Source organism: Crassostrea angulata, chromosome 9, assembly GCF_025612915.1.
Source record: "Crassostrea angulata isolate pt1a10 chromosome 9, ASM2561291v2, whole genome shotgun sequence".
NCBI classification, from domain to species: Eukaryota; Metazoa; Mollusca; class Bivalvia; order Ostreida; family Ostreidae; genus Magallana; species Magallana angulata.
In genome coordinates this window covers 7,412,546-7,439,701 of record NC_069119.1, presented here as the reverse complement: position 1 = coordinate 7,439,701, position 27,156 = coordinate 7,412,546, and the positions used below count along the sequence as shown (strand labels likewise).

The window sequence follows — 27,156 nt, the reverse complement described above, 5'->3', positions numbered from 1 at the left end:
AGAGAAGACCAATGCATGCTACCGCGTAGTTGCAATGTCAAGTTGCAATGACAGAAAAGTGTTGATAGAAGGCCGAATTGGGAGTTCTGGGGAGAAGTTTGCTACAGACAGCATTAGTTCGATGGTTGGGCGAACCTTTAAGGACCCAAGTCATGGTCATGATTTTGATGAGGGAGAAGAGCGCAAGAACCCGTGCAGACGTTGCGGCAGTTGTAAGAAAAGCAGACGAAAGAGGAGAATGCGCCGTGTTCCTGGGAAAATGTTGATGAGACCCCAAGGTGTATATGCAAATGACAATTGCATGCAGGTAATGGCAATATTACCTGGTAAAGCAGCGTTGAAAAGTCCTAACTTTAAAGAAAATCAGCTGCAGAAGTTCCACAGACGGAAAGCGTCAGAAGACGGAATTGTAGGCTAACGCCTGATTGTAAATAAAATCTAGCATTGTTTTTATTCATTGATGAAACTTGGACCCAGGAAAGAAGGGCAGAGATTTTTTGTTTTAAATCCAATTTTGGGGGGTATTTTTTTTTTCTTGGATACCACTTCACCTTTTTGTGAAGTTGGGGGTTTAAGTTTTGCGAGGACGCAAAATTCTGAGGTGGGGGTAGTGAAGCGGGCAGCTTACTTATGTATTTTTGGTTAGAGTTATTCCCCTTTGATTTATTGATTTTTGATGATTTAATTAATGTTCCTTATAATGACGAATGAGTTTGCTTATTATTTTTATACAATAATAAATATTTAATGTAAATAAGTTGTAATGTATAAGTATTTTTTGGATTAGGTTGGATTAGTTTGTTTATTTTTGATTTCCTGTTTTAAGATACCACGAATTATATTAGGCCGGCACATATATAGGGACAGTGTCAATTACGTTACGAGAACGACTGTTTAGGGTTAAACTTGAACAGGTACGGCTAGATCGAGTGTGTGGACATCCCTGCTCTATCTAATCTTCGTGTTATCTAACCTACGATACAGAGTGTGCGGTCATCCCTGCTCTGTGTCGCATCAGTACAAGTGTGCGGTCATCCCTGCTTGTATTGGTGGTGGTTGCGGCGGAGCACTAGTGTGTGGTCATCCCTGCTGGTGTTCTGGCCTCTCTAGCGCAAGTGTGCGGCACTCCCTGCTTGCGTTAGGTTGCGTTGTTGGCGCAAGTGTGCGGTCATCCCTGCTTGCGTTAACGTTGGTACCTGTTCAGTTGCGTAGGTGTGTGGTCATCCCTGCCTGCGTAACGTTGAGTCCCTATATATGTGCAGGAGCGGTGATTAAAGTCTGCACTTGTAAATATTGGCAGCAATCAGGGCTATCCGATTCTATCTCGGGTACGGGCCCGCGGGGATCACAGGCAGTGACCCCCTTGCACGTTACAGTAGTTTATAGACTTATAAACCTTCTAACTTTAGACTCAAAATGTCCGTATGCTTGCAGACAGTGATTGGTGATGTTTCAGTAACCTGGGACATGTTTTTCTACATTGTAACTTTGGTAGTTTTAAGATGAACAAAACCAGAAAAAAAAAACTTTTCATATTTTTTCTTCAAGAATGACAATGCTGCAAATTCTACCGACTTCCGAGGAATTATCATGTATGTTTGGAATGCAGAAACTGGTGTGCTCGAGCAGTCGATAGGGGTGTACTCCGCCGGATATCATAATGGTTCATACGGAAATCAATGCGCGGTCATCGAGGATACACACAGTTTTGAAAGAAAGATCACGGGTAAAATCTTGAAATAAATTTAATACATCATTCAAAGAATCGTCACTGTTACACCACATTACTGGAATAGCAATTTTTATTACTTATAGCACCTAGATATATATTTAAAAATTATACATTAATAATACTTAACCATATGCAATTTTACGTACATAATACCATTATTTATATCAACTTAAGATAATTATTGCCGTTATGGAGCATATTATAATTCATAAATTATCATTCAGATTAGAATTTGAAAACTAAATTGCAAAATCTCATTTTAACAAATTGTACATAAAATTATATTGTTGAGGTGTTCCAAATGGTAGGATTGTTGGCCTAGCATTCAGAGCGAGGCTGACACTTAAACCAGAGGTCAACTACGCCATGTTCTACAACGGTATGGAATCATTCGCATTCGGAAAGGTCACAGGAATCAGTAATGTACGAAACATGGCCGGAAATGACGCGTATGTCCTCATAACCAAGAAAGGTACACCTTTTTTTTTTACCATACACAATAGAGACGATAATTCATACATATAAACTTGTTCAGAAAATCCCGCAGCTACATGTATGACGTTATTTTCTTTTTATAAGCGACCACTTCGACATGCAGCGTACATTGACACAATGAATAAGAACCAGCGGATATAAATGAAACAATAGCAAAATGCAAAAGCCTCTCCTTCTTGAAATTAAAAAAAATATATTATATAAGTTCACCTAAAAAAAATAAAACCGATTTGTTTTTTAAGGCGATTACAATTCAACAAAAGAGTGGCTGATGCAAACGGAAGGAAACCAACAAGGGAAGATGGCTGAAATTTATCACCATGACAACGGTATAACATTCACCGTTGGTAGCCATGTCAACACAAGTGCCCATGTCAACAGTTTTACATATGCAAAAAGTGAAGAAGGTACGAAATACATGTAGTGGAAACTAAACATAACGTCATATCAAAAATTTGGTAAATGCTACATAATGGAATAAATTTGATCGTTTGTGCCAAAGGTGATGGTTGAAAGGTTATAAAACACGTCGGGGCATTTTGTTATACATGAAGTTTCCTTGTAAAGCTATGATCTCAATTGAGCGACCAATTCATATACACCACCATTTGTTCATTCTCTCTCACTATATTTTTTTTTCCACGGGCTCTGACTGTTCGATCCCAAATTAATTTCAAGACACTCGTATTAAGCTATTTGGTCTACTTTGATTTATCTTAGAATGATATATAGACAATATATACAAGATGTATGTTGACTGTAGGACGAATATTGTCAATATTCTATTTTTATTGTAAACGAGATAAATTCTTTAGGCACGTGGGATTCACTTATGTTACTAAATTGGTTTGGGTTCGATGTTTAATTGAGTATTGTGTTTGATTAATTAAGTGTACATATAAGAAAGGAAACAGTTGCTTTGCAAAAAGCATTGTCATTGTCATTGCTTGAAGGTCTAAACCTATTACAAGTATTCCGTCATTTACATTTTTAAATTTTTCATTCACGATTCGATATAGATCAAGAACTGCTGATGAATTCTGATTTTGAGGATTCGTCATTTTCCGGAAACTGGTTTTGTTCCGGATGCACGCTGACGTCATACAGCAACGATACGTTTCACGGAAGTCGATCTCTGCTGGTCACGGATAGGTAAATTAATAATGAGAATCGGCAAATGAAAGAGGAAACGAATGAACGAATAAATGCAAATGAATTAACGAACGTATGAATTCTAAATACAATGTAGATGTAAAAGAATCAAAGAGTGAGCAAGCTATCGAAAAAATGAACGAACAAGCGAATTACCTGATAAATAGACGATAGATTGAAAAGAAAACTGACGTTTTTAACTGTTACAATCAATAGATACACTGAATTAGGAAATATTGGTTCAAAATACATTTATTTACTGATCTATACATTAGATAATATTTGTTTCTGTAAAACTTTACGCCTTAGTGATTAAAATCAATTTTTTCTAAATTAATCGGGTTTTTTTCCTATCGAGCATATTTCTATTCATCTACTCAGCAATCAGTCAATTGAATTTTATTCGTTTTGTAGAAAACACCCGTACTCGGCCCCTCAGCAGAGAGTCAATGTGACCTCGGGGTACAACTACGTCTTCAGGACCTACTTCAAACTGCTGAACCTCCCGACAGGGGTCAACTACACCACGCTCAAACTGACGGCCAATGTCAAGGTCAATGGTAAGCCGTTAACAAACAAACAACAAACAAACAAAACAAACGAACGTACTAAAAAAAAAAGGCCAACAATAATTTGTAAGAGATTTTTAAAAATATTTCTGATCCATCCTTTTCAATTACAAGTGTAAACATGATTTCACAACACCTCCACCCCCCCCCCCCCCCCCCCAAAAAAAAAAATTCAAAAAATAAAACAAAATAATTTGTAACATTTTATTTTTTTACTATCAAACATTATTTGATCCACACTTTTTTGTTAAATGGTTTTATTAACTTATACTGTATATACAAATACATAATTATTCTATTTTCAAAGTTACTTTGAATACACTTTATTTGATAGGGTCTTCCAAATACCTCAGACTTGGAAACATGCCTCTACAGCAAGTCAAGTTTGGATGGACGGAGTTCGGTGGCGATTTCCTCGCACCTGCCGGTAGGATTGGCATTTTATTAATTTCAACCTTGGGCGATTAATGTAAAATAATTTTTCAGATACACTTACTTATAAATTTACAAGTCCGGGGATATTTGCTGTTAGTTAAATTTTACATGACTGTATAATATAAGAAAAATATAAACACAATCATACAATCATTTGCAAAGCCAACAGATTATTCTCAAGAAAATTTGTATCTAGTGTAAAAATTATTCGTAGAACAGACTTTTTTCCTTCCTACCAAGTAGATATTTCATTTCAAATCTAGGAGCGACAACGGCACAAATTTACATTAACATCGAACATTCCTCAGTAAATTTTATCCAAGATTTTGCAAGTTTGAAACAAATAAAACCAAATCCTTATTGGATGCAGCACGCAAAGTCCCGGATAAATAATATTCGAAAAGCGCCAATTAGTTTCAGGTTAGTTTAAAATCATTTCAAGATAATTATAAATTACGTTTACAAATGTCAAATTTATCAAGAAAATTTATGTAAAGTGAACAGAATCTTCATAAGCTTTGAGGGCAGATCTCATTTATTATTGTTAATTTTTTTTCGAGATAGAATTGAAGGAGAAGATATTCAAGAAGTTGAAGTTGAGGTAAGGAAATAATTTTTTCTTAAACATTCATAAATATATAACAAACACCATACATTTTCATTACATGTACATCATGAAATGTACTATTGTTCTATAGAGGGTTATTCTCGTTTCGTGTTTTTGGCCGTCTCCACTTGCTAACGGGTTTTCCACGTCTTAGATTCGCTCAGACATAGTTGACTGTTTTACAAGAGAGATAATATAAGATATTTGATTTCACTCATGCAGTTTTAAACTCGCCCGCTGACAATGAGGACGAAAGGAACAAAAATAAAACGAGGGTGAATATTTCCTTGTCTACATTATTTGAATATCATTACAGCTTATGCAACAAAGAAGTGCGTATCCATTTGGAACCGCCATTAAACTGGATAAGTTCAACATCCCAGAATACCAGTTCTTCACTGACTTCGTGCTGAAACATTTCAACTGGGCGGTCATTGCCAACAAGCTAAAATGGTACGGGATAGAGAGAATTCAGGTTAGTTTCATAAAAAAGATCGTTAGATGGCGAAGAGAAATGAAACCGATTTTACTTATGTTGACACTGTATACGTACCTATTTCCCCGTACCTAACAGATCAGTAAATATATGTACATGTATGGTAATAGGATTGAATTTAAATAATAACATTCCATTGCAGGATAAGAGCGACTATACCTCAGTCCTTGCAGCGTTAGATGTTCTTGAAGCCAATGGGTATGAACTGGTTTTTACATACATGTAAAAACAGGTATCAATTAAGTTTTTAATGCAAATCTGCATATCGAAATATTTTGAATCTTTCTTGAATTTGTTATTCTTTTAAATCAATTTTGGAATATTTACAATCATATTAAACATGGGTTTTTCATGTTCAAGAATTAAGTCTCGAGGACACAACATGTTTTGGGGCGTTGAGAAGTTTGTGAACTCCTGGTTGTATGGAATGTCTCCATCAGAACTGGTCACTGAACTCCAGTCTCACGTGACCGAGGTGATCAATAACACCAAGGGCAGGTAAAACAAACGTTAACCACCTGTTCAAATTCGTGAATCGGAATATTTAGATTTTTTTAGGCAACATTAATGATAAGACAGAAATTTCAAATATTGTCTTAAGGGTTTTCGACAAGAAATTTGATAACTATCTTGTCTTGTCATTAATATAATTAAAATGTATCAAATAAATAGTTGCATCAAACACAACAACGAAATTATTAATTCAGAATCAAATTAATAGACAGGAATTCCGCGTATCGTCTAAACGATGTTCGCCAAGAAATTCACGACAGTCCCATCCTGTCATGAAATATTCAAATGCATATATCAGTCATATCAACGAATTGAAGCATTCAAAGAAAATTCTAAATTTCCATTAAACAAGACTCCTTCACTGGGATGTGAACAACGAAAACCTTCACGGAGACTGGTATGAACGCAATACCACAGATCCGGACATTACTCCCAAGATGTTCCAATGGATCCATGCCCAGGAACCGGACACCCAGCTGTTTCTGAACGACTACTCAGCAATCCCACAGCCCTCCATCACAACAGTCAGTGATCCAATAATAATGAATAGATTTTGATCATTAACAGCAATTTTAGCAGAAGCTGTTTCCGGTTGGAAATCGGATACAACTTCTGTGGGTCAACATCTAGATTCCGTCTCATTCCTTCTTTGATTAATATACATTTACCGAAACTTTCTTTAATTTCTAACTATGATATAATAATTGTTCGATTTCTCCCCGTACGAGGGTCAATCAAAAAATACGAAGACTTTTGCCATAGCTATGTTACTTAACGTTATATCATTACTAAATTTGGTAGACATAATAAAGCGGTAGTTTCAAACAATTTGCAAGAAAAAAAGTTAATAAATTCTTTTATTTCTAAGAATTATTTATAATCTAATCCTGCAAAAATGAGGTCACGGCGCACGGTCAAAATTTGTGTTATGTCAACAATAAACCATATAATGTTGAAAATAATATCTCTATAATTTGGGCTTAAAACCAAATAATATTGAAACCTCAAATTAAGTATAGTCATGGTATTCTATGTTCCAAATAATGACGGGATATATTGTTTTGTCGAACAGATATTAGTAACTAAAGACAGATAGTCCTCTTTAGAATTGACTAAAAACATCGACGTCGCCGGACGTCACGGCGCAACGAGAAGTACAAACAAAATGGATTTTACTCAGGAAAAAGCCGATAAAAGCTGTGAAAATGTAAAATGGTGCAAAAAATAAGTCAACAATTATTTGCAAGTTTGTGTTTAACTGTAATAAATTTTGTGGGGGTGGTGATAATTGTATTTTGAATATAAAACAGTCCGCAAGAGAGTCGAATATCTGTAAATATTTGGTCAAAAAATAAGTAACGTCAATCGACGTTCAGGGTTATCCTAACTGTAAACTAAGAGACACACGGTTAGAAAATGAAAACTATGAAAAACTAACTTATGATTCTCGAACAAATGTGTGCAAATAAGATGTTTAGTGGTTCAGTGCCATTTTAAATTGTAAGGTTAAAGACACAAGAGACTAATCGTGATATAAAGATGGTGTATATCTATAAACTGTACGCGTTTAATCTTGACGTCATGTTTTGAACGTTACCGTGCGCCGTGGTGACAAAACATGTTGTTTTTAAAAAGGGGTAACAAAAATACCGTTTCATAAAATGGACTAAGACTTTGCATATCAATAACATGAGTGTTGGTACACAGATTAATTTGTTAAGTATGACTTTCATAAAAAAGATATGATAGACAGCCACATTGTCTTCGTATTTTTTGATTGACCCTCGTATTTCTGCAAAACTCTTTGGAAACTAGTTGTTTGAAGAGAGATTGATACTTCCAAGGGTAATAACTCGGAGGAAAAATACTTTACATTAAAATCATCTATTGAAGTATTTAAGTATCTTGTAAGATATTAATCCTCAATACAAGTTATCTAAGGATAAGGATACGTTAGTATCCACGTTATACTATACCTCTGGTATTTTAAGGCGTTGAAGAACCAGGCTGTAAGGTTCCGCCAAAACAACATCCCTATCCATGGAATAGGAGTACAGAGTCATTTCTACACAACACACATCGACATGGACGTTATTAAGGTTCATAAATCAATACTAAGGTTATCAGAACAGAAAAAAATTAAGAATCTATTTATATAATATATTATATGAAATACTTAAAAATCTATTTATTCAAGCCAACTGAATCTCAATACAACCGATTTTAAGTAATTCTAGAAAAAAGACCAAGATGCACATTTATGAATTAAAGAATAGATAGTCTAAAGCATTCTAAATGAATTTTACTTAATTTGGTTCTTTATTGTATAATTGGGTTTGTTATTAATGTAAATTTGGCTCTATGTAGCTATATTCTATTGATCTCATTACATAGACAGCAGCCTCTGCTAAATCAAATTCACCGCTAAATGTATTGTACAATTTTTATATATGAATCTTTTAGATGAATTAAAAAATGATCAAATCTAAGTCTTGTTTAATAAAAAAATTACAGTGATGTGTTCTCCAGTGCGAGAAAATATCGTACAATCATATTCGTGCCATTTAACAATACAGTATTTTTAAATTCTAAAAACAAATCCCTTCTCTATGCGTACAGTACAGAATAGATAAGCTTGCAGAAGCTGGTCTTGATATCTGGGCAACAGAACTGACGGTTGATGAAGCTGATGACGTCAAGAAAGCCGACGCTTTGGGGAATCTCCTGACCATGTATTTCAGTCACCCCTCAGTGGGCGGGGTTATACTGTGGCACTTTTGGAACGAATCCCTCTGGCACCCCAATGAGAATTTGTTTGATGGTCCAGATATCAAGGTGAAATTCATCATACACATTAAATCATTTGTCATGCTTGTAAAAGAGTTGAATTGATTGTTTGGTCACCAAAGAAATTAAGTAGGAAAGATGATGAAACTTTTTTTATGTCTTTTAATGTTGTTTGGTCTGTGACTGCACTTTAAATGTTTCACATAAACATCTTACCAATACGTGTAAAATTATGCAATTGTAATTTATTTGCAAACAAGATAACAAACAGGAAAGTTGACATCGTAAGTCATAGACTGGTTGGTCTGATCATTTATTTCAAGATAGCTTTTAACAAATGAAAAATACTTGAAAACCTAATTTAAATGTAAGATATATATATATATATATATATATATATATATATATATATATATATATATATATATATATATATATATATAGGTTAATCCAGAACAAATTCACAGTGGTCGGATAAGATATAGAAAACTTAAATGAATAAAAACACGAAGTCCAAGTAAAACATAAGCGCTTTCATTTTCATCTTTAGATGTTTTACAACTTACAGTCTACAGTTGTAAAACATCTGAAGATGAAAATGAAAGCGCTTATGTTTTACTTGGACTTCGTGTTTTTATTCATTTAAGTTATATATATATATATATATATATATATATATATATATATATATATATATATATATATATATATATATATATATATATATATATTTTTAATTGAACAAAGAGTCATATAATAGGTAAACAAAATTCAAACGCTTAAACCTGAATCAAATCTAAACTGTAAGTAATGTCATTTTCAAATTGTTTAAAACATCAAAGTAATACGGAGACCAGAACATGTGTCAGGAACTCACCAGTCTACATGTACCTAATAATTATGGTAAGATGCATTCGGTCTTCCAAATGCGCGTGTTTTTATTTCATATGTTTGTTTTATGTTTAACAAACCAGCCAAACGCTGCCGGTCAGAGGTTCATGGATCTTGTTCATGGGGAATGGAGGTCCAGAATCACTAAGAGTTTGGAAGCGTTCACAACGTATAACGTCACGGTATTCAAGGGGGACTACGTCATGAACGTCAAACGTAACGGTCAAGTGGTCCTACAGCGTAACTTTACGTTGGACTCCACAGGAAAGGACATCACAATTTATGCAGGTTCGTGTATGGATTTACATGTAAAATATTTTGTTGCTTTTGACTCAATTCTACTTTTAATATATTCATTATAGTGAATATTCATTGTAATGAATAGATACCAATTCTGATTTATTTTGTAAAAAAAACTGTTTTAAAAACAGATACTGTAGTAAAATTGATATTGATTCATTTTTTGAATTGATAGTTTTGGCAAAACATCTCTTAATAAATTAACTTTTTTTTTGTGTGTTGAAAATCTAGATGATTCCCAGTCAATATCGAATGTAGTTATGGGTAAGTAGTTTATAGATGTTATTAATAAAACAATTACAGATAAGGTAGAGCAAACCAAAATGATATCTTTTTTAACATAGAGCATCAAAGAACAAAACTTAATTAACTTCTTGATCATAAAACGGCATTACATCCTGTAAATTTTTTTTACATTAAAAAGTATCGAATATTTAAACACACATATACTGTTTCTGTCTTATGCTACGGGGTATTTCTTTTGATTGTTCTAGAACAGTGGTATTCTTATGGAGGGCAGTGTGTTGACTCGGCAAGCACGCGTGTTTCTGTCATGTTACAGAGCGTGTTGATGTACATCTGTATCATCTCGGTCTCAGTATTCCTGTCTGTGGAAGGTTGACTCCTATAGTGAGATCGCTTTTGTTATTAACACCAACTGATACCTATTGTGTTCAGAATGTCACCCTACACCACATACACCTTTACAGGTTTTAAATGGACATCTGTAATTTTTCAATTTTTCCTTTAAAAAAGTTATTCTAGTAAATTAAGTTCTGATTTTTTTGTTTTCTATTTTGTTCATATATCAAAAATTTGTTTTGGAGTTATGCTCCGGCCAAGTTTAAATTTCATTTGTTCGCTCTATCAGATTTCCAATATCACTAATATGTATCATAAGCGTTTATTTCACTTCGAAATGGTATGAGATTTCTTAAGAAACTGAGGTTTATTTTATTACAAATTTGCCTTTATGATCATTCTGAACTGTAATCACTTTAAAAAGAATAAAGATAAATAAATTACTGTAAGTTGTATTTTTTACGGACTACTTCTTTTAGCGCAGTTATACAAGTAGTTGTTTGGCTGTAGTATATATAGAACCGATCAGGTATAGACAGGTCATCGAAGAGCATTCAACCCTTTCGAACACGATTTTTTGTGTTTGTTTATAGATACATGTGCGAATGATGAAGTATTATACTTGATATGTATTTATATATAAAATTTACATTGTATTTTGTAGATATATTTGGATATATACAATTATTGGGCCTAATTCCAGTTCATCGCTATTAAAGTCGCGTGCTGATTGTATATTACGGCGAATAAACTGGTTGATAGCTCACTCACTCTAACACCTGTGTTGTTGTTATTTATAAAATACTTAGAATAGAAATACTTTATGTTCGGATGAATGAAACGAAGGAGAACATAACACAAAATGGTCGTTTGATTATCATTAAAGGCAACAAACAGATAATGGATATTGAATTATGATTAGAAATTTAGAACTCTTTCAGAACCATGGACTTTGAACAGTTGTACCAAACAGCAACGGAACGTAGGCTTGACCATTTCATTGCTTGGCACTCAGCCACGGCTCTTTGAAATCAACATTACATACTACGAAAAGTCCAAGGTCTTGTCAAAATGGTTCTGTTAACTTCTAGATCTGGCTTATTACTTGTTTCTTGTTTTGATTCAACCGAAAGAATATATGTAGGGAAAGGGTTTCCAGTGAGTTTAAATTAATATTGATATTATATTCAAAGCATGGCAACTGGAAAAATTCTAAGCAATAGGTTACGGTCAATGCAAAGTCTTCTAAAATAGTTTTCATCACAACTATCATAAGGGCATTTAAGCGGGGCCCTTTGAAATGGTCACCACCCCAATGCAAATTAGGACTAGGAAACCTACGTATATGAATTTTCATTAATAAACTGAGACTTCTTCTGCAATAGTTATCATTATTGATTACTAGTATAATGCCTACTTTTGTTAATGGTATTGTAGCAACAGCTACATGTAGCTAGTAAAAAAAAGTCAAGAATTACTCGCTAAGCAAGAGAAGAGAGAAATGTTTCTTGCCATGAGCGTGTTATCATTAACAGTAGGAAGGCTTAGATATATGGGGTATTTACTGTTCGGAGAATTTGACTAAACATATTGCTTTTTCGTTACTATGGGTGTTTAATGAACTCTGAAAAGGTCAGTAATTTTTTTACTATATTTGCCATATTCAAATTTATCAAAGAAATTTCATTGAAAATAATTTTAACATTTTCAAAATCATGATCAGTTCTTCGCTTTTATTTAGATTGATATTAAGTTTGATTTTTGACGCCGCAATACAATATGGCTTTGGTAGGATTTTATTTTAAAATATCCGTTACAATATTGGTATTTATTTAAAAAGAAAGCCAATCAGTCCATAAGGTCAAGTATAGTAAAGTCAGTGGTGTTTTCACCCATTCAAACATCAACAATTTTGAAGATTGGAAGTTGTTGCAATTTATATTATGATATAGATATATAATCAGCTAGGGGTCACGTGATGCCATTGACATCAGAGCATTTGACCTTTGCCCGCCAGACAGAGACCAAAAATACAACGTTTGGTGAGTACCAAATTGTTTCATTATTATCCTCTACAACTTATTACATTCATTATTTTGTTGATAATACAAATGAAACCGACTTTCATATCTCCTTTGGGTATTATAAACAAAAATAATAAGTAATGTACCTGGTAAATGGTCAAAAGAGCGTGCTAAAAATAGTCACCAGGAAATATGGCATTGGAATGCTTCATATGATTTATTTTCGGTTTCAATTCTCTTTTTCCCACAGTGAATTACTCTGAAGGCCTGTCGGATTACAAAAGATGTTCCATGACGTGTGTAATTATCATCATTGTGATCTTAGCCCTCGGGTTCATTGTTCTGTTCGCTGTTATAATACGAAAGTGCAACGAACGAACTTTAGCATTACGGGCCCGAATTCAATCATTCGTCGTCAGCGAGCCGGGTTCGGTCTCTCTTGAACATGCAACTGAACAAGAGTTGGAACAGATGGATGAGGATGGGGAACCAATTTTAATCAATGTAAAGGACACTAATGAGCGTAATTCGCAAGAACCAGAAAATGAAACGAAAAATCAAAGAGAGACTAAAGAAGAATCATTAACACCGGAAGTGGAAAGGACAAGCGTCGAATTGAATGACAAGGGAACAAAAGATTGATTAAAATGTATGTGGGCAGATGAATTTTAATGTATGGATAATTGAGATCATTAAATTTTGTACATTTTTTTTTCATTAGAAAAATCTGAAAAAGGCAAAAAAAAATATGCATTTAATAGTTACGTTGCTATGTGAAAAAAATAAAGGAAAGCAGCGCTTAAAATATTTTCCTATGTATGTGAGATTTGTTCAAATAATTTATCTACAACTATATATGAACTTCATTGTATATCGATATCAAGCATAGATGGCTGATCAAATGCATCATTTTGAAAAGACAGAGATAAGACCTATCAGTTTTTTCGAAATCTTAACGATACCTCGATTTTCCTAAAATTATGAAGATTTACATTTTCAGGCATGTCTGGTCACCTTAAACGTTAAAAGAACTAATAATTTATTTTTTTTAGAAGTCATCATAACAGAATTCGCAAAAAAAAATTCTTAATTCTGCTACATTATGTTTTTCCAGAACTTTTGTGGAAAAAAGACCCTACATGTGATTTTTATAATCAACGCACTGAACATAGCTAATCAATACCAAATTTTTGTTCATTAAATACATGTACACGTGAAAGTTATCTTCTAAAGCAGCTTTATTGTTATCTAAATAATTATTATGAACTTAATAATCATATTGCTTATTATATACTGGGCATAGATATTTCAACACTGAACGAAAAAAACAACAACAACCCAGTACATCTATTCCGTGTTTGCGAGGAAATACGAGAACACGGTATCACATATCTGATGCCCCTCCAGTGAGATTCAGATACGTAGAAGAGTTATGATACACCATTTTCTTTTTGTTTCCTTTCTTCTGATGTTGAGTGCACCTGATCGTTATCTTAAGCAAGGCAACATATTGTCTTAATGTTAAGTATGTTCCTACAAATGTCTTGTACTATGAGTATGTTATATCATACAATCACTTCTCTCCCCCGTACAAACATTGACGTGGTGGCGTTATCAGAGATCTCATGAATGTGGGCATGTGCGCGTTTTGTAACCTTGAACTAGAGTAAGAATATGCAAAAAAAAACCCAACGAAGTGTGAAGGTCATTTAAATTATTACAATACATTTACAATTTCCAGTGTCATTGTGCGTGTGTGATATAACATTATCGATTTTGTATTGTATAGTCCAATACAGTTCATCCATGACTATTTTAAGTATATAATCGTACAATAATTGAAAATTATATAGATATAAGTAATAATGAATCATTCTTTGAATATTATGAGGTGATCAAATACGGTCGGGCGTCATCAAATCTATTACATGTATAAAGCCCGGCTTTATTTTTATTTGATCACTCCCGACCGTATTCAACGATCACCTCATAATACCCAAAGAATGATTACATATTCCTTAATTGATTTGAACGATATTTCCAGTAAATAATACTAAAACTTTTTATAATTTTGAATCTTTAAAAAATTTCAAATATCAGTATTTTACAGTTGTCGTTACTGCACTCTTGTCATCCCGCCAGGTTCCTTAGTTTTTCAAGGTATTTGAACAATGTATTGTTATAAGAATTGTCTTTCATTTAAATTACGTTCATTACCCGTGTAAAACAACTTAGAAGAAGAAAATGCCTGTGTAGTTAATGCATATGTATGAAATTGAATGCAACTTAAAACAAATGCGAATAATTGCTATAATTTCCCTTTTGTTGACGGTGGGGTTGGACAAGTTGTAAAATCATTCAATTAATTTCTTTATGTAGTGAAGTAGTTTATATAAGACATGTTATAAATAAATCAAACTTAATTTGTTTCGATTTAAATTGATAACAAGATTAAACGCTGATGTAATACAGACAACAATTTTTTTTCCATTATTTAAACGGATGAAGTGCTACGCTGTAGTAATTTTGTGAAAATTATAATTTTTTTAATTTGCCTGTCAATTTAATTGGGAATTAAAAACGCTGTTTATATTATACGAATTTCAAAATCCGCTGACAATCAAATTGCTCATAGAAGTCAAAATAACGAAAATTTATATATCAGCAACAGGTGGAAAATGTTACCTTGACTGTAAAAAAATTCTTACAAAAAGAGGAAACGTTCACTCAACGTTAAAAAGAATTACCGTAGCATAAATTATAAATTATAAATACACAGTTAAGTGACAGAGAAAGCTAGCCCACAGCGAATACTATTGTACATGGACACGTCTTCATACAGAAGGGAAAGTAGTTCACTTATAATAAATAATTCCATTTAGCAGTCAGCTAGCTGAGCATTTCTACTCCAACGCGACAATGGGTCATTTTTCAAAACTATCTCGAGTCGGTGATATTAGTTGAAGCATTTAAGGTGAAGGCGTGTACTCTACAAACACTTCATAGCAGTGCTGGGCAAACTCAACCTTAAAGGCTATCACTCCAGGCTGTGACCCATATTGGAGGTGCAACGCTAACAAGATACGCCCTGGGACAGCGAAGGTAAACACTTTTATTATATTGACACAGAGTTTTTAATCGTAAAATACCTGTATCGTTCGTGACTAGACGAGGGGAAAACCCATCGGTATCCCGTGCGGGTAAGACATTGCTATTGCTAATATTCTCCCTGCATTTTTTCTTCTCTCTCTCTCTCTCTCTCTCTCTCTCTCTCTCTCTCTCTCTCTGGTATATTATATTTTTTAAAATCGTCTTAATATCATGACGAATCAAACCAGATCTTTATGCTCTCATTCCTCTTATGCATTGCATGTATGGAAAAGTTGAGTTATACTACATTTACATTGCAGACTATTGATACTTAGATTCTGCACGCACACTATAAATTCCTTATTTGTCCGTAATTTACCAACACGTGTTTATGTTTTGCGCTTATTCTCTATACACTGACTGAATATAAACCAAAATTATGCCACAACGTAAATTACATAGATAACATTTCTGATGAATGACAAATTCTAGTATCAATCAAACTTAAGTTGATGGATTTTTTATAATATTGTTTATTATGAAATCTACCCACACCTTAAAACCGAATGAAAAAAACTACATACATAACCACATGCATGACAGGAGATTGAAATTCATAGATTGCTTGCAGAGATACGCAATAACAAGTAAAGGCTAAGAACTCAATTTAGTTCTGGGATTTCGTGATAAACGTGCATTGCTTACCACATTTTTTTTAATAACAACGTTTTGATTAACAAAAGTGGTTTACTGTGTGGGCTTTGGTACTTGTCAAAAGTGTTTTGCACTTTTATGCTTACATAGTGTAAAATGAAATGTAAATATGATTCATGATTAAACAAAAAATAAGCTTGAATTAAACCCCTATCCCAGGCTAGGCTTTTATCCCACCCAAGTCAGTGAAAAAATCTAGACAGGTTCGGTGTAAGAGAGAGAGAGAGAGAGAGAGAGAGAGAGAGAGAGAGAGCGAGAGACGTACATGAATCACACCTTCAATCATATCAACTTTAAATTTGTCCTTTCAACTTGATCATTTTATGCATGTAAAACCTTTAAACCACTTTCATTTGGGTCGAAATTTAGGCCATCTAAAAGATGGCAAGGTAAAGTTTAATAAATACCCGTAAATTCAAATTTAAGTTTTTATCAATTAAAGCCCACCTGAAACAGAATGTCATAAACGTTCCCTGAGCCATCTCGTCTTTTCGTCTGAACTGAAAAGTCAATATGAATGTCATATTTGTAAAGCTATAAATTTTGATAACTTGCCACGCTCCTTTTAACTTTGACAGCTGTAATAAAGGTATATATTTTTATCTTTGACGCAGACAAAGATTAATGTGAGAGAGAGAGAGAGAGAAAGAGAGAGAGAGAGAGAAAGAGAGTGAGTTAAGAACTTTTTAGTACAATTTTTTCCCTTCTTCCAAATAACCAGTCTCTAAAAAGTCTCAATATATTATTCAAAATATATTCATAGCTTTTTAAAAATTATTTCCAATGAATCCTTTTCACAATATATCAAAGAGAAAGCCACTGGACTTAATTGTAGTGTCCACGGGGGTTTCCTTTCCAATTTGGGGAAGCCGTTTGATACACAATTTTTTTATGGAAATGATCAGTTCAACATGAATGTATGAATGTATGAAAACAAGTTTAAAAGAACTTAAATTCGATATCATTTTGAAACCATGAAACTATTTAATTATATTTAAAAACATGCATCTCTCTCTCTCTCTCTCTCTCTCTCTCTCTCTCTCAATGATTTTTATTTTTGGTTCTCAGGTCTAAATTGTGTCATAAGCGAGGGAAATTACTATACAGATTTATGCAAATATTTCAAATTGTTTTATATAAAGGACATGTGCAAATACCATGTCTGTAAAATGGTCAAATTATGTAAATATGAAAGTCGGTTATATAGATGTACTTAGATAACAACTAACTGTCCAAAATCTAATCTGAAATGTGCATGTATAGCAGACATGAAAGTATAAATATATGATATCGAGGTCAACCCGAAATAAATTAATAGATTATAAATCATATGTAAAAAAGATAAAAGAAGACATTGAAATGTGCTGAAACGACATAATTCGCATTCAACTCCAAAACACATTCGTTTCAGTTTTTATACTTACATGTACGAGTATACATAAGTTAAATAAAAATGTATGAGTTGCCTTGGGGCTGTCCATTACAACTATTGTTAAGCAAGCAGTGGCATGAGACATTAAGATGAAGATTTATCCGAGAATGATAAATTGCTTCGTACAATAAACGAAAGACAATTAATCTTCTTTAATGAGTAAAACAGTTTTGTAAAATTGAAACGAATTAACACTTGTGGGACCCCTAGCCTATTGATGTAAACTAAAGTCAATATGTAAAAATTCAAGCAATTTGGGTTTGAATTAATTTTATGAGGATTTTAATAAAATAGAATATCTCTCTCTCTCTCTCTCTCTCTCTCTCTCTCTCTCTCTCTCTCTCTCTCTCTCTCTCTCTCTCTCTCTCTCTCTCTCTTATAGTTTCAAACTTATCACATATCTTACATATTTAATGGGCATTTCTTAATATACATTTGTACGCTACGCTTTCATTTGACTGTCACTGTAATTAATTACTTTATACAAGGTAACCATTTCGCTAAGCGTCCGTGAAAATAAGACTGATGATCGTACATTTACACCTATATAGGCATTTTTCTTCCCATAAACAGTGTCCACTAACGTCATCGTATATCAAAAACCGATGAAAATGCATTCTTTTAATCTATAAACTATGGAAGAAAAATTAATAAAAGGGTTGGGTAGTCGCGGCCTTTCTTAGACTATGCTAATTTCCTAAGTATTAGTTAATGGTTTAGAAAATATTATCAAACATTTTTAGATAAATCGAATGAGTAATTTGTTGTGAATCAAACTTCCGTAAAGAGCAACACTTTGAAGCTCAAACAACATCAAAACACCAATGCAAGTACTAGTTCCTAAACAATCAAACAAACAAACTCGAAAACTAGTTTTAATTTTCAAATCATTGTTTGCGAGCAAAATGTTTACTTAATGCACGTTGCTAAAAATTGATTAATTGTTTTTAAAAAATGTTCAAGAAATACTACGTGCCATAAAGACATTACATCGATACGTCACTCAATTTTGTTTCAATGGCCTACTGAATAAGCATTTTTTTTAAATCTCAAATAATAGAAACACTTCAACAGAAAAAAATAACGCCCTCGAAGTTACAGTTTTAAGTTGTTCTTCCGTTAATCATTCTAAAAATAATTCAAGTGTAAAAGTTTCATGGGTTCAATTTCTGATTAATTAAATGCAGTCTGAATTGCACTTTTTATTAACGAATAGGTCTTGATAAAAAGTCCACATAGTTATCGCGTTAAAAGGTAGGAATGAGATCAGCAGATTGGAACTCAGAACAAATAACACATTTGTTTTAGACCCCATCTGAGCTTGTTTAAACTACAAGTTTATCTAAATCAAATGTAGCATTTACAGAAGTTACCGGAACTTTAAAACTATTGATTATTAATTCAATTGTAATAGATAGTTCTCAATTCGTTGAACTGTAAAATTTGAATGTACATGTAACAAAAGTTACCCTGATTATGAATATTGATAAACGTAACTTTATTTGAATTTATTGAGCTATTCATGGAAAAGCGAATGTGTTAAGTTGGTATGGGACATCTGGCAATATTAATGTGGATTAAAGTAATTAATTATTAAAAAACTTTTACCGGTTTAGAATTTTCAAAATTTATAATATTTAACCAAAAATACGTTTTAAAAATTTTTGCAAAGGTAAAAAATGTTTAATCCCCAGCGGGATTCGAACTCATGACTTACAAATCCGTTTAAACCTTCTAACCCACTGTGCTAAGCTGGTAGATGAAAAATTTGGGAAAAAACTATTTACAAAATTGAACATGATTTTATTGTTTATTTCGATAATCAAAACATCAAAACATGGAGGTGGCCCGTACCACCTTAATAATTATTACATTTATCGATTATAAGTATTTGTATCTTCTGTTAACGATGCATTGCTACGAGTTTTATCAAATTTGATTTTTCACTTAATTTATTTTTTTATAAAATTATGAAATGTTTGCTCATTATAGAAAATACAGATTATTCCGGTGTTTTCTCTCTGCCAGTTACATTTAGGTTCATCCACATCTTAGAAAAAAAAACACGAATAAAGAAATATGAATTGTCTCGTACATTTTTTAATTCGAATATCGCAACTCATAAACATAACTTATTGACGATCTTTTTTGGACAAGTATCAATTATTGAGCATCATGAATCTAAGAGAAAATTGTAAGAAGAAAAATTAATGCTAATTTAATCTATCTTTAAACGGTTTAGGCTTCTACGTATCAAAGAAGTTTACATGGGTTATCCCTCTTTCTCGGGTTACGTCTATTTTTCAATGTACATATACTTGAGTGCATGATCGATGAAGAGCCAAGCAATAACTAAATATCATACAATTTCCCTCTTCTTTTATTCCAACATGTTTTGTTTACTTAGTACTAGTAATTGATCAAGTAATTAATAAAAAAAAAACCCCCATATACTTCATTGTGTTTGGGAAAATTCTAAGAAACTTCAATTGGATCGTAAAATAACAATTTTTTTATTTACACGCATGCTTATTAGGAAATGACGATGGCCTTTAGTTAGAACATTTATTCATGTTTCGATCTCAAAAATTCATTCATTTATCTCGTTTCTTTCAGATGTCTAGTCATTTTGGTTCAACAATGGATACCAAAAAATCGGACAAGAACCACTTGGAGAACCTCAGCAAAGCGTTAAACAAAGCAAGGGAGTACATCATTCTGCTTCTGACGTACGTCTTGTATAAAATCGCCAGATCTATCGTCACAACAATCCAAAAGTTCACCTGGGCTGTAACAGGAGTCGAACGCACCAGAAAAGATGCCAAAAGTGGTATTCAATTCAAGCACAGTGCGCATGTGCACAATGTTTTATGGCGACGGAAGTTTATCTCGTCTTCTATCTCTGACCCCACGGATTTTATTCTCACTCATAAGTTTTTCAAACATCCAAACTATGTGTTGAAGCCGAATATATCTCTGTACTGTATAACGAAAGGCGAAGCTTTCTTTGTCGAAGTTTCAGAAGATGTGAATCTTTATAAGCAATATGACAGCAAATCATTTTATTTGAAGCAATTTGAAAAAGCTCATAGTGTTATAAGCATGCCTTTAGCGTCTTTCCATAAAATTGCTCAGGATATAGGCCGTCCAAAAGTTCCCATTATCTGGATGTCTTCCACCGGAAGCTGTGGTGCAACTCTCCTCAGTCGAGTTTTTGGGCAGCTTCCTGGAATGGCCGTTATCTGCGACCCTGATGCTCTCACTTCCCTTGCGTTTTTGAAAAAGTCAAATAGGTTTGGTAAAGGTGAATATGAGCAACTGCTTCCCAGTGCTTTGAGGCTTTTATGCAAACAGGATGACCGTGCAGGGATGTTCTTTTTGAAAACGAGGCCATGTAGCACATGTCAAATGGAGGATGTGTACAAATGTTTTCCACAGATATATCAGTTATACATATATCGCAATAGCTTTAAGACAGTCACCTCTCACCTCAATATATTCTCCAGGGAACCTATTTCAATCGTTGGCAGATACATCATAGATAGCAAAGTTCTGTCAACCATCTTGCCATGCTTTCGACGATCTCTCTATCATAATTTCTGTTATGTTCTAGACAGAGCAGATCCGAGCGAAAAAGAACAGAACATTACCAGTGTAGGGATTTTCGCTACTTCTTGGGCGGCCAATGTGGTCCAATGTCTTGATCACGTGGACGCAGGGGTACCTATCATTGCAATAATGTTTGAAGAAATGATGAAGAATCCACGAAAGATTATCAGCACCTTGTTCGATGTTCTTGAACTTAGGCAAGAATACATATCGAATGCCATGGAGGGGTTTCGAGTAGATCGCTGCAACAACAACGTGACAAGTGATCTCAACTTGAGGGAGACCAAACGCACGATTTCCCATCAGGCACGCGTTGAGGCCGACGCCATTTTCAAAAAGTACGGACTCCCGAAGCTAGGAGAAAGATTCGAAATTCCAGGACTTTTGGACTTTGATACGACAAAATTCAGAGGAATCAACCCAAAAGATAGATATTTCTGAACATGAACATACTACCCTCTTTTATTTAAGTTTCTTTTAGGTTTTTTATTCTCATATAAACAAATGATGCAATTTTACGAAATGTAGTTTGCCTAATTATTGTTTGTGAACGTCTCACCGGTATATACACAATGTATTTTGATAATTTTATATTTTAATATGCATTTCTCAGGAAAGTTATATATAGTTGTTTATTAAGAAAGATACCTTAATCATTTGGTATCTCGTGTGGGTTTTTCCCATTGAAATTGATGACAACCAATTTCAAGTGAAAATGAACACGGTTGCAATGTTATTCAATTACGTCACATGTACAAAGCTACAGATTTGTTGTTTTTTTTATTATTATACAGCACGATATGACCAATATGATCATAATAAAATAATACATGCTCAAATCTTGAGTTATTTTAAAAAGGGATCCCCTTAAAGAAAAAACCCCAGTGGGCTACAAACAGCAGTCTATCTTAAAAGTAGAGGTAAGAGAGTTCCTGATTTTTTCCTCGCATCTCTTCACTTTTTATTCTGTACAGTCTTGTAATGCTCTTTTCCAACCAATTAACTTGCAGCTACTTAAGATACAAAATCAGGAAATACCCTACTGGACCATCGAAGGGATATTATTTTGCAAAGAAACAACATAAAAATACATTTCGTTAGCATATTATCATGATTATTTACTGTTTTAAATATTATTCAGCGGCGCAAAAATATTCGCATCAAGAAAGTACTCGACATTCTTATGAAATGGTGTGACATACCTATAAAGTGGTTTGCAGAAGTTTATGAAGCTACTATTCTCAATTAGACACTGCTAGATGGTACGAATAATTGTATGTATTGACCGTAGTTTAACGATGAGGTTCATAATTTTACAATGTTAAGAATCGTTGCTTCGCAGAAAGTCCAAAGTCTTTTGGACTAGAACGTAATATGTTCTCTGTTTATTAAAAGATTGCTTTTCTCAAAAGAAAATATAAAAAACCGCATCAAATATTAGAATACTTAGTAACTTTAGTTTGTTTAATTAATTAGTTGGAATTGTTAGTTACAGTTACATTATGATACAGGAGCATGCATGAAATATATATTGCATAACCTTTTGTTATGTGATGTATTCCGTACATGCTCGAGTTGACATTTATGTAACAGATTTGTCCAGTGGTGTCTCAATTTTTCCTTTTTAGGATTTGCATTCTGTGCCTGTTGGACTTTCAGTAGGACGTAGCTATCTATATCTTGCATCAAAAGAGGTTAAAATGACGCTGATTTCAAGCGAATTTTACACCGATTGCGTAGTCTTGGGCTCAAAAGCAAGATATAACTTGAGTGGCCTACAGTAATATAGACAGGCCTACGTGACATTGCTGTTTGACACAACTATCCAAAGTCCAAGCTCTTGTTAAAATGGTTCTATATTCACTACATTCGTTCAACTTCATATTATATAAAAAATGTAATTAAATAACTGTTCAAACTATCATATACCGGTATATAATAAAGTATTTAAATGATATAAATGATCTTGTTAAGCCCCCAACTTTATATTTACATCTTAATGGTTTCGGATGGTTGACATTACTTGTATTTCAGGTGCTTACCTCATTAACATGATCTTGAAGGTTGGATGGTTACAGGAAGCTATCACTTTGGTAATGGATAGTAATTCAGATGGAGAGTTGGAATTCTTTAGGACACGTGGCTTAATGATGTCTATCATGCAATTAAATTAGAATGGCATTATTTTCATATATTGGCATTTGATTCCATCACTGACAGTATATTCTCATAAAAACTAAAAGTATGTACACATATAGATCACCACCGAAGGTAACTTGTTCAGAACCATCTCCGTCTGTCTGTCTGTCTGTCTGTCTGTCTGTCTGTCTCTCTCTCTCTGTCTGTCTGTCTGTCTGTCTCTCTCTGTCTGTCTGTCTGTCTGTCTGTCTATCACTCTTTCTCTCTCTCTCTCTCTCTCTCTCTCTCTCTCTCTCTCTCTCTCTCTCTCTCTCTCTCTCTCTCTGAGAGTTCAAACGTATGGGCGATGGGTGACTCGTGCAATAGGCAATTCCTTTTTTTTGCACTAGTCTACATGGTCCATTAAGTGTGTTTTCAACAACAGGCTATGAGATAATGACGTGTTTACCAGAACCTTTAGTTAATCAGTATATACGTGTCTGTAATTAGCGTTATCTGGGTTACTTTATTGAATTGAGATAAAGAGTATACGGAATTGTCGGTATTCATTGCGTCGTCTGCAAAAATGTGTGAAGACGTCATCAAAGGGGAAAAAAGGAAAACTGTAAACTCAAAGGTATTTTTATTCAACCAGAATTTCCTGTCTATTGTTACACTATGCAAATGCATATGTACATGTATATATCTGTAGATATATAAAAGGACAGACTGAAGTTTTGAAATCAATTGAACGTGTAATACCAGCAATACCGCTTGTCCCGTTCAAACCACTACCATAGCAAGATATGAAAATACTGATTATATGCATCTTCATATGTATGTCTTTCGTTGGTCAAGGTAGGTTATATTTTCTTTAATTCTTACTTCATAAAAATGTGCATGTATTTCTAAATGGGACATTTGTCTGCATTTGAAAATTGGTGTTTCTCTTTTTAACGCATATCTAAGATTTATATTTATGTGATGGTTTTCTTTGTTTAACATCAGGCTGATCCTTAAACGATGGCCCTTTTAAGATAAGGGGACCTCATACTATTTCTTAGCCTTACGATATTAATAGATGTTATCTATTTAACGCATTTAACATAATCCTTTTTGCTACCTAACATTTAAGAAACTATTATCTATGTCTTTATCATTAAGTTTAACTTGTCGAATGAGTTCAGATTTTTTCTCAATACCAAGAATAGAATCGAACATCTATTAAGGAAAACGAAATTAGTTATTAATAATTAGTTTTTAGTTAATTTGTTTTTGTCAGCCTATTAGCAATGTTTGCTCAATTGTTTTGCACGCTTAACTTTAACAAAAAATTGGTCTTTCCCTTATCTATCAAATAACTAAGTTCAAATGCCTTATTGAATATCTTTTCTACAAGCTCATGCTATTTCCTTTTTTTTTACTAACACTTTTTTTTATCAATATTCTAGACAGTAATTTGCATTCAAGTTAAATAATAATTGGCTTTCCTCTCGTCAGCCAGGCTCTTCTTCAAATTAAATACTCAGGATACTTGATGGGTATTTCGTTTTTACGCTCTCATTAGTCAATGAATAAATTTTTCTTTTTTTCAGCCTTGCTTTTCCATTCACCGGTCAGCAATAGAATGTACCACTACAGCAAGGGAGTCTCTCTGAGACCTATGGTCAAACAAATACCAGAAAAACAAGGTAGGACAACTCTCGACAAGGACGAGCTTCGGTTCTGGTGGTGCTTTAAATCGGGAGGTCAATTAGCATTTTCCCTCCGATATTGTTTAGGTCAGTTTTAGCAATTTTGTTTTTAAATCTGTGTAGGCTCTTTTCGATCCTACTCAGATACAGAATTTTATTTAATTTTTTAGTTTTACATTATTTTTGCTCATTTTAATGAAGAAAAAATACAAAGATCTATAAAGTTGCAAGCTGATAATAACGAAAGTCCTTTTTCGTAAAAACAAATTTGCGAATAAATGCATTATTTTCACATTATAACGTTTATTTAACGAATAAAAAAAGCTAATGAAATGAGCACAACATGGGCTTTTGCTGTTCATTTACTTAATTTCACGTATTTTGGGGAAAAAAATCTAAATGTGTAGTTTTTCCGAAATGTTTTTTTTCAAAGTTGTCAAGCCCCTTCGATCATTCAAAATTGCAATTAATCATTTTAATGAATGCCATTGACAAACACTTGAATTAAATACGAAGATCAGATTCATAATGAGAATAGAACTTTCGTAGTTTTATGCTTATCTTGACCTTACCTACAAATCTTTTATAACGCACAACATCGTATTCTTTCGGTTAACATTTGCATTTCTTTCATACTTTAATCTAAAAATGCATATTATATCAATATTTTTTTTTTTGCGTATTTTACTCAAGTGACCATTAAAAATCTTTTACTGTTTTTTTTAGCTTAATGATTCAGAAAAAAAATTCTAATTTGTTCATTGAAAACCTTTGTTCTTTAAAATTGATTGCAATTTTTATAGTCGTTCAGTTGTAATATTTACTGCACACAAAATAAATTAAAATAGTAGTTGTAAACGTTATAATATGTTTTCTAGTCAAAAACTATTTATTATTGTTTACATTATGATAATGGACTGAAAAGTTTTGTTTAATCACCATTTCACAATTACCAGAACAAGATGATATCAAAAACAACAGTTATATCGTTTTTCCATTTACACATCCATCATGGATTCGATGATGTGCAATTTGACAACTTTACTCATAACATTCTTGATTCAGTTCTTAATTTATTATTCATTTAATATTTCAGTCTACGTGAATATCTTACGAGCCTTCCAGCATGATAGAAACCTTGGGCATTTGCTTCATAGATTTCACAGCTTTGGGAAATGAGGATTTAAACAAATTTAAACCTTACTTAACTTTGTTATAATAAATAGAATATTGGATATTCAAGTTAATATATACTAAGTATATTAAAGACAATTATATAATATTTTAAATCTTAAGATCTTTTTATAATTGACTGAGAAGATTTTTGATGTACATTTACATTAAAACTTTCCTTGTGAATCAAATTAAATTTCATCGAGCAGAAATTGCATTGAAACAAGTTGTTTCGGTTTGTTGCTACGATAAGATATCAATGGTTTGTAACAATTCCATTTTGATTTTATTTTAAAAGCAAAGATCGGGCGAACATAAATTTTATTTGTTATTTTATCATGTAAGGATATACAAAAACCGTTTAAACTCTATTTAGCTTCGAAAGAAGTAATAAAAAGAATAAAAATAAAAACATCGAACTAAAACAATAATGTTGAAATCCATTTGTAAGTTTTCTTAAAACTATAATGCAAAATATTATAGTGCAAGTACACAGAAAAAAATCAAAAACGGGATACGCGACGAAATGGGTGTACAAAAGATTAACAAAAAATACTGATATTATTTTATTCTTTAAAAGAAAGGAATGATTTCAATAGCTACCCATTTTTTACAAATATAAAATGAGTTGGGGCAGTTTACTCTTTACTAAACGCGAAGCGATTCATAAAAAAGCAATTATCATGATTGCAAACAAAGTGAAGTAAACGAAGTGCAGGGAATGTTTGACAACAATCAGTGAG

At 33.0% G+C, this 27,156-nt stretch overlaps 4 protein-coding genes across 6 annotated transcripts; all 4 read left to right on the top strand.

The window, feature by feature from the left end:
• The first annotated feature begins 1,554 nt into the window (after positions 1-1,554).
• On the top strand, positions 1,555-11,384 carry LOC128163995 (uncharacterized). Its single transcript, XM_052827702.1, has 17 exons — positions 1,555-1,726; positions 2,025-2,204; positions 2,470-2,634; positions 3,247-3,379; positions 3,794-3,939; positions 4,283-4,375; positions 4,647-4,803; positions 4,948-4,984; positions 5,307-5,465; positions 5,629-5,684; positions 5,847-5,984; positions 6,352-6,523; positions 7,991-8,098; positions 8,619-8,834; positions 9,761-9,965; positions 10,209-10,241; positions 10,472-11,384. The coding sequence occupies exons 1-17, from the start codon at positions 1,591-1,593 to the stop codon at positions 10,597-10,599; spliced, it is 2,262 nt and encodes a 753-aa protein (XP_052683662.1). The 5' UTR covers positions 1,555-1,590; the 3' UTR covers positions 10,600-11,384.
• A 672-nt stretch (positions 11,385-12,056) lies between these two features.
• LOC128163997 (uncharacterized) lies at positions 12,057-13,402 on the top strand. Of its 2 annotated transcripts, none has more exons than XM_052827706.1 (3): positions 12,057-12,191; positions 12,524-12,601; positions 12,834-13,402. In XM_052827706.1, exons 2-3 carry the CDS (start codon positions 12,538-12,540, stop codon positions 13,223-13,225), a joined length of 456 nt encoding a protein of 151 aa, XP_052683666.1. In that variant the 5' UTR covers positions 12,057-12,191; positions 12,524-12,537; the 3' UTR covers positions 13,226-13,402. The 2 variants fall into 2 exon arrangements, with proteins under 2 accessions (XP_052683666.1, XP_052683665.1); XM_052827705.1 differs by having other exon boundaries at positions 12,512-12,601.
• A 2,022-nt stretch (positions 13,403-15,424) lies between these two features.
• On the top strand, positions 15,425-22,267 carry LOC128163996 (uncharacterized). Of its 2 annotated transcripts, none has more exons than XM_052827704.1 (2): positions 15,425-15,685; positions 20,436-22,267. In XM_052827704.1, the coding sequence occupies exon 2, from the start codon at positions 20,436-20,438 to the stop codon at positions 21,867-21,869; it is 1,434 nt and encodes a 477-aa protein (XP_052683664.1). In that variant the 5' UTR covers positions 15,425-15,685; the 3' UTR covers positions 21,870-22,267. The 2 variants fall into 2 exon arrangements, with proteins under 2 accessions (XP_052683664.1, XP_052683663.1); XM_052827703.1 differs by having other exon boundaries at positions 15,425-15,783.
• Positions 22,268-24,241: 1,974 nt separating this feature from the next.
• LOC128163479 (uncharacterized) lies at positions 24,242-26,522 on the top strand. Its single transcript, XM_052827094.1, has 3 exons — positions 24,242-24,404; positions 25,142-25,327; positions 26,337-26,522. Exons 1-3 carry the CDS (start codon positions 24,353-24,355, stop codon positions 26,417-26,419), a joined length of 321 nt encoding a protein of 106 aa, XP_052683054.1. The 5' UTR covers positions 24,242-24,352; the 3' UTR covers positions 26,420-26,522.
• Positions 26,523-27,156: the final 634 nt, after the last annotated feature.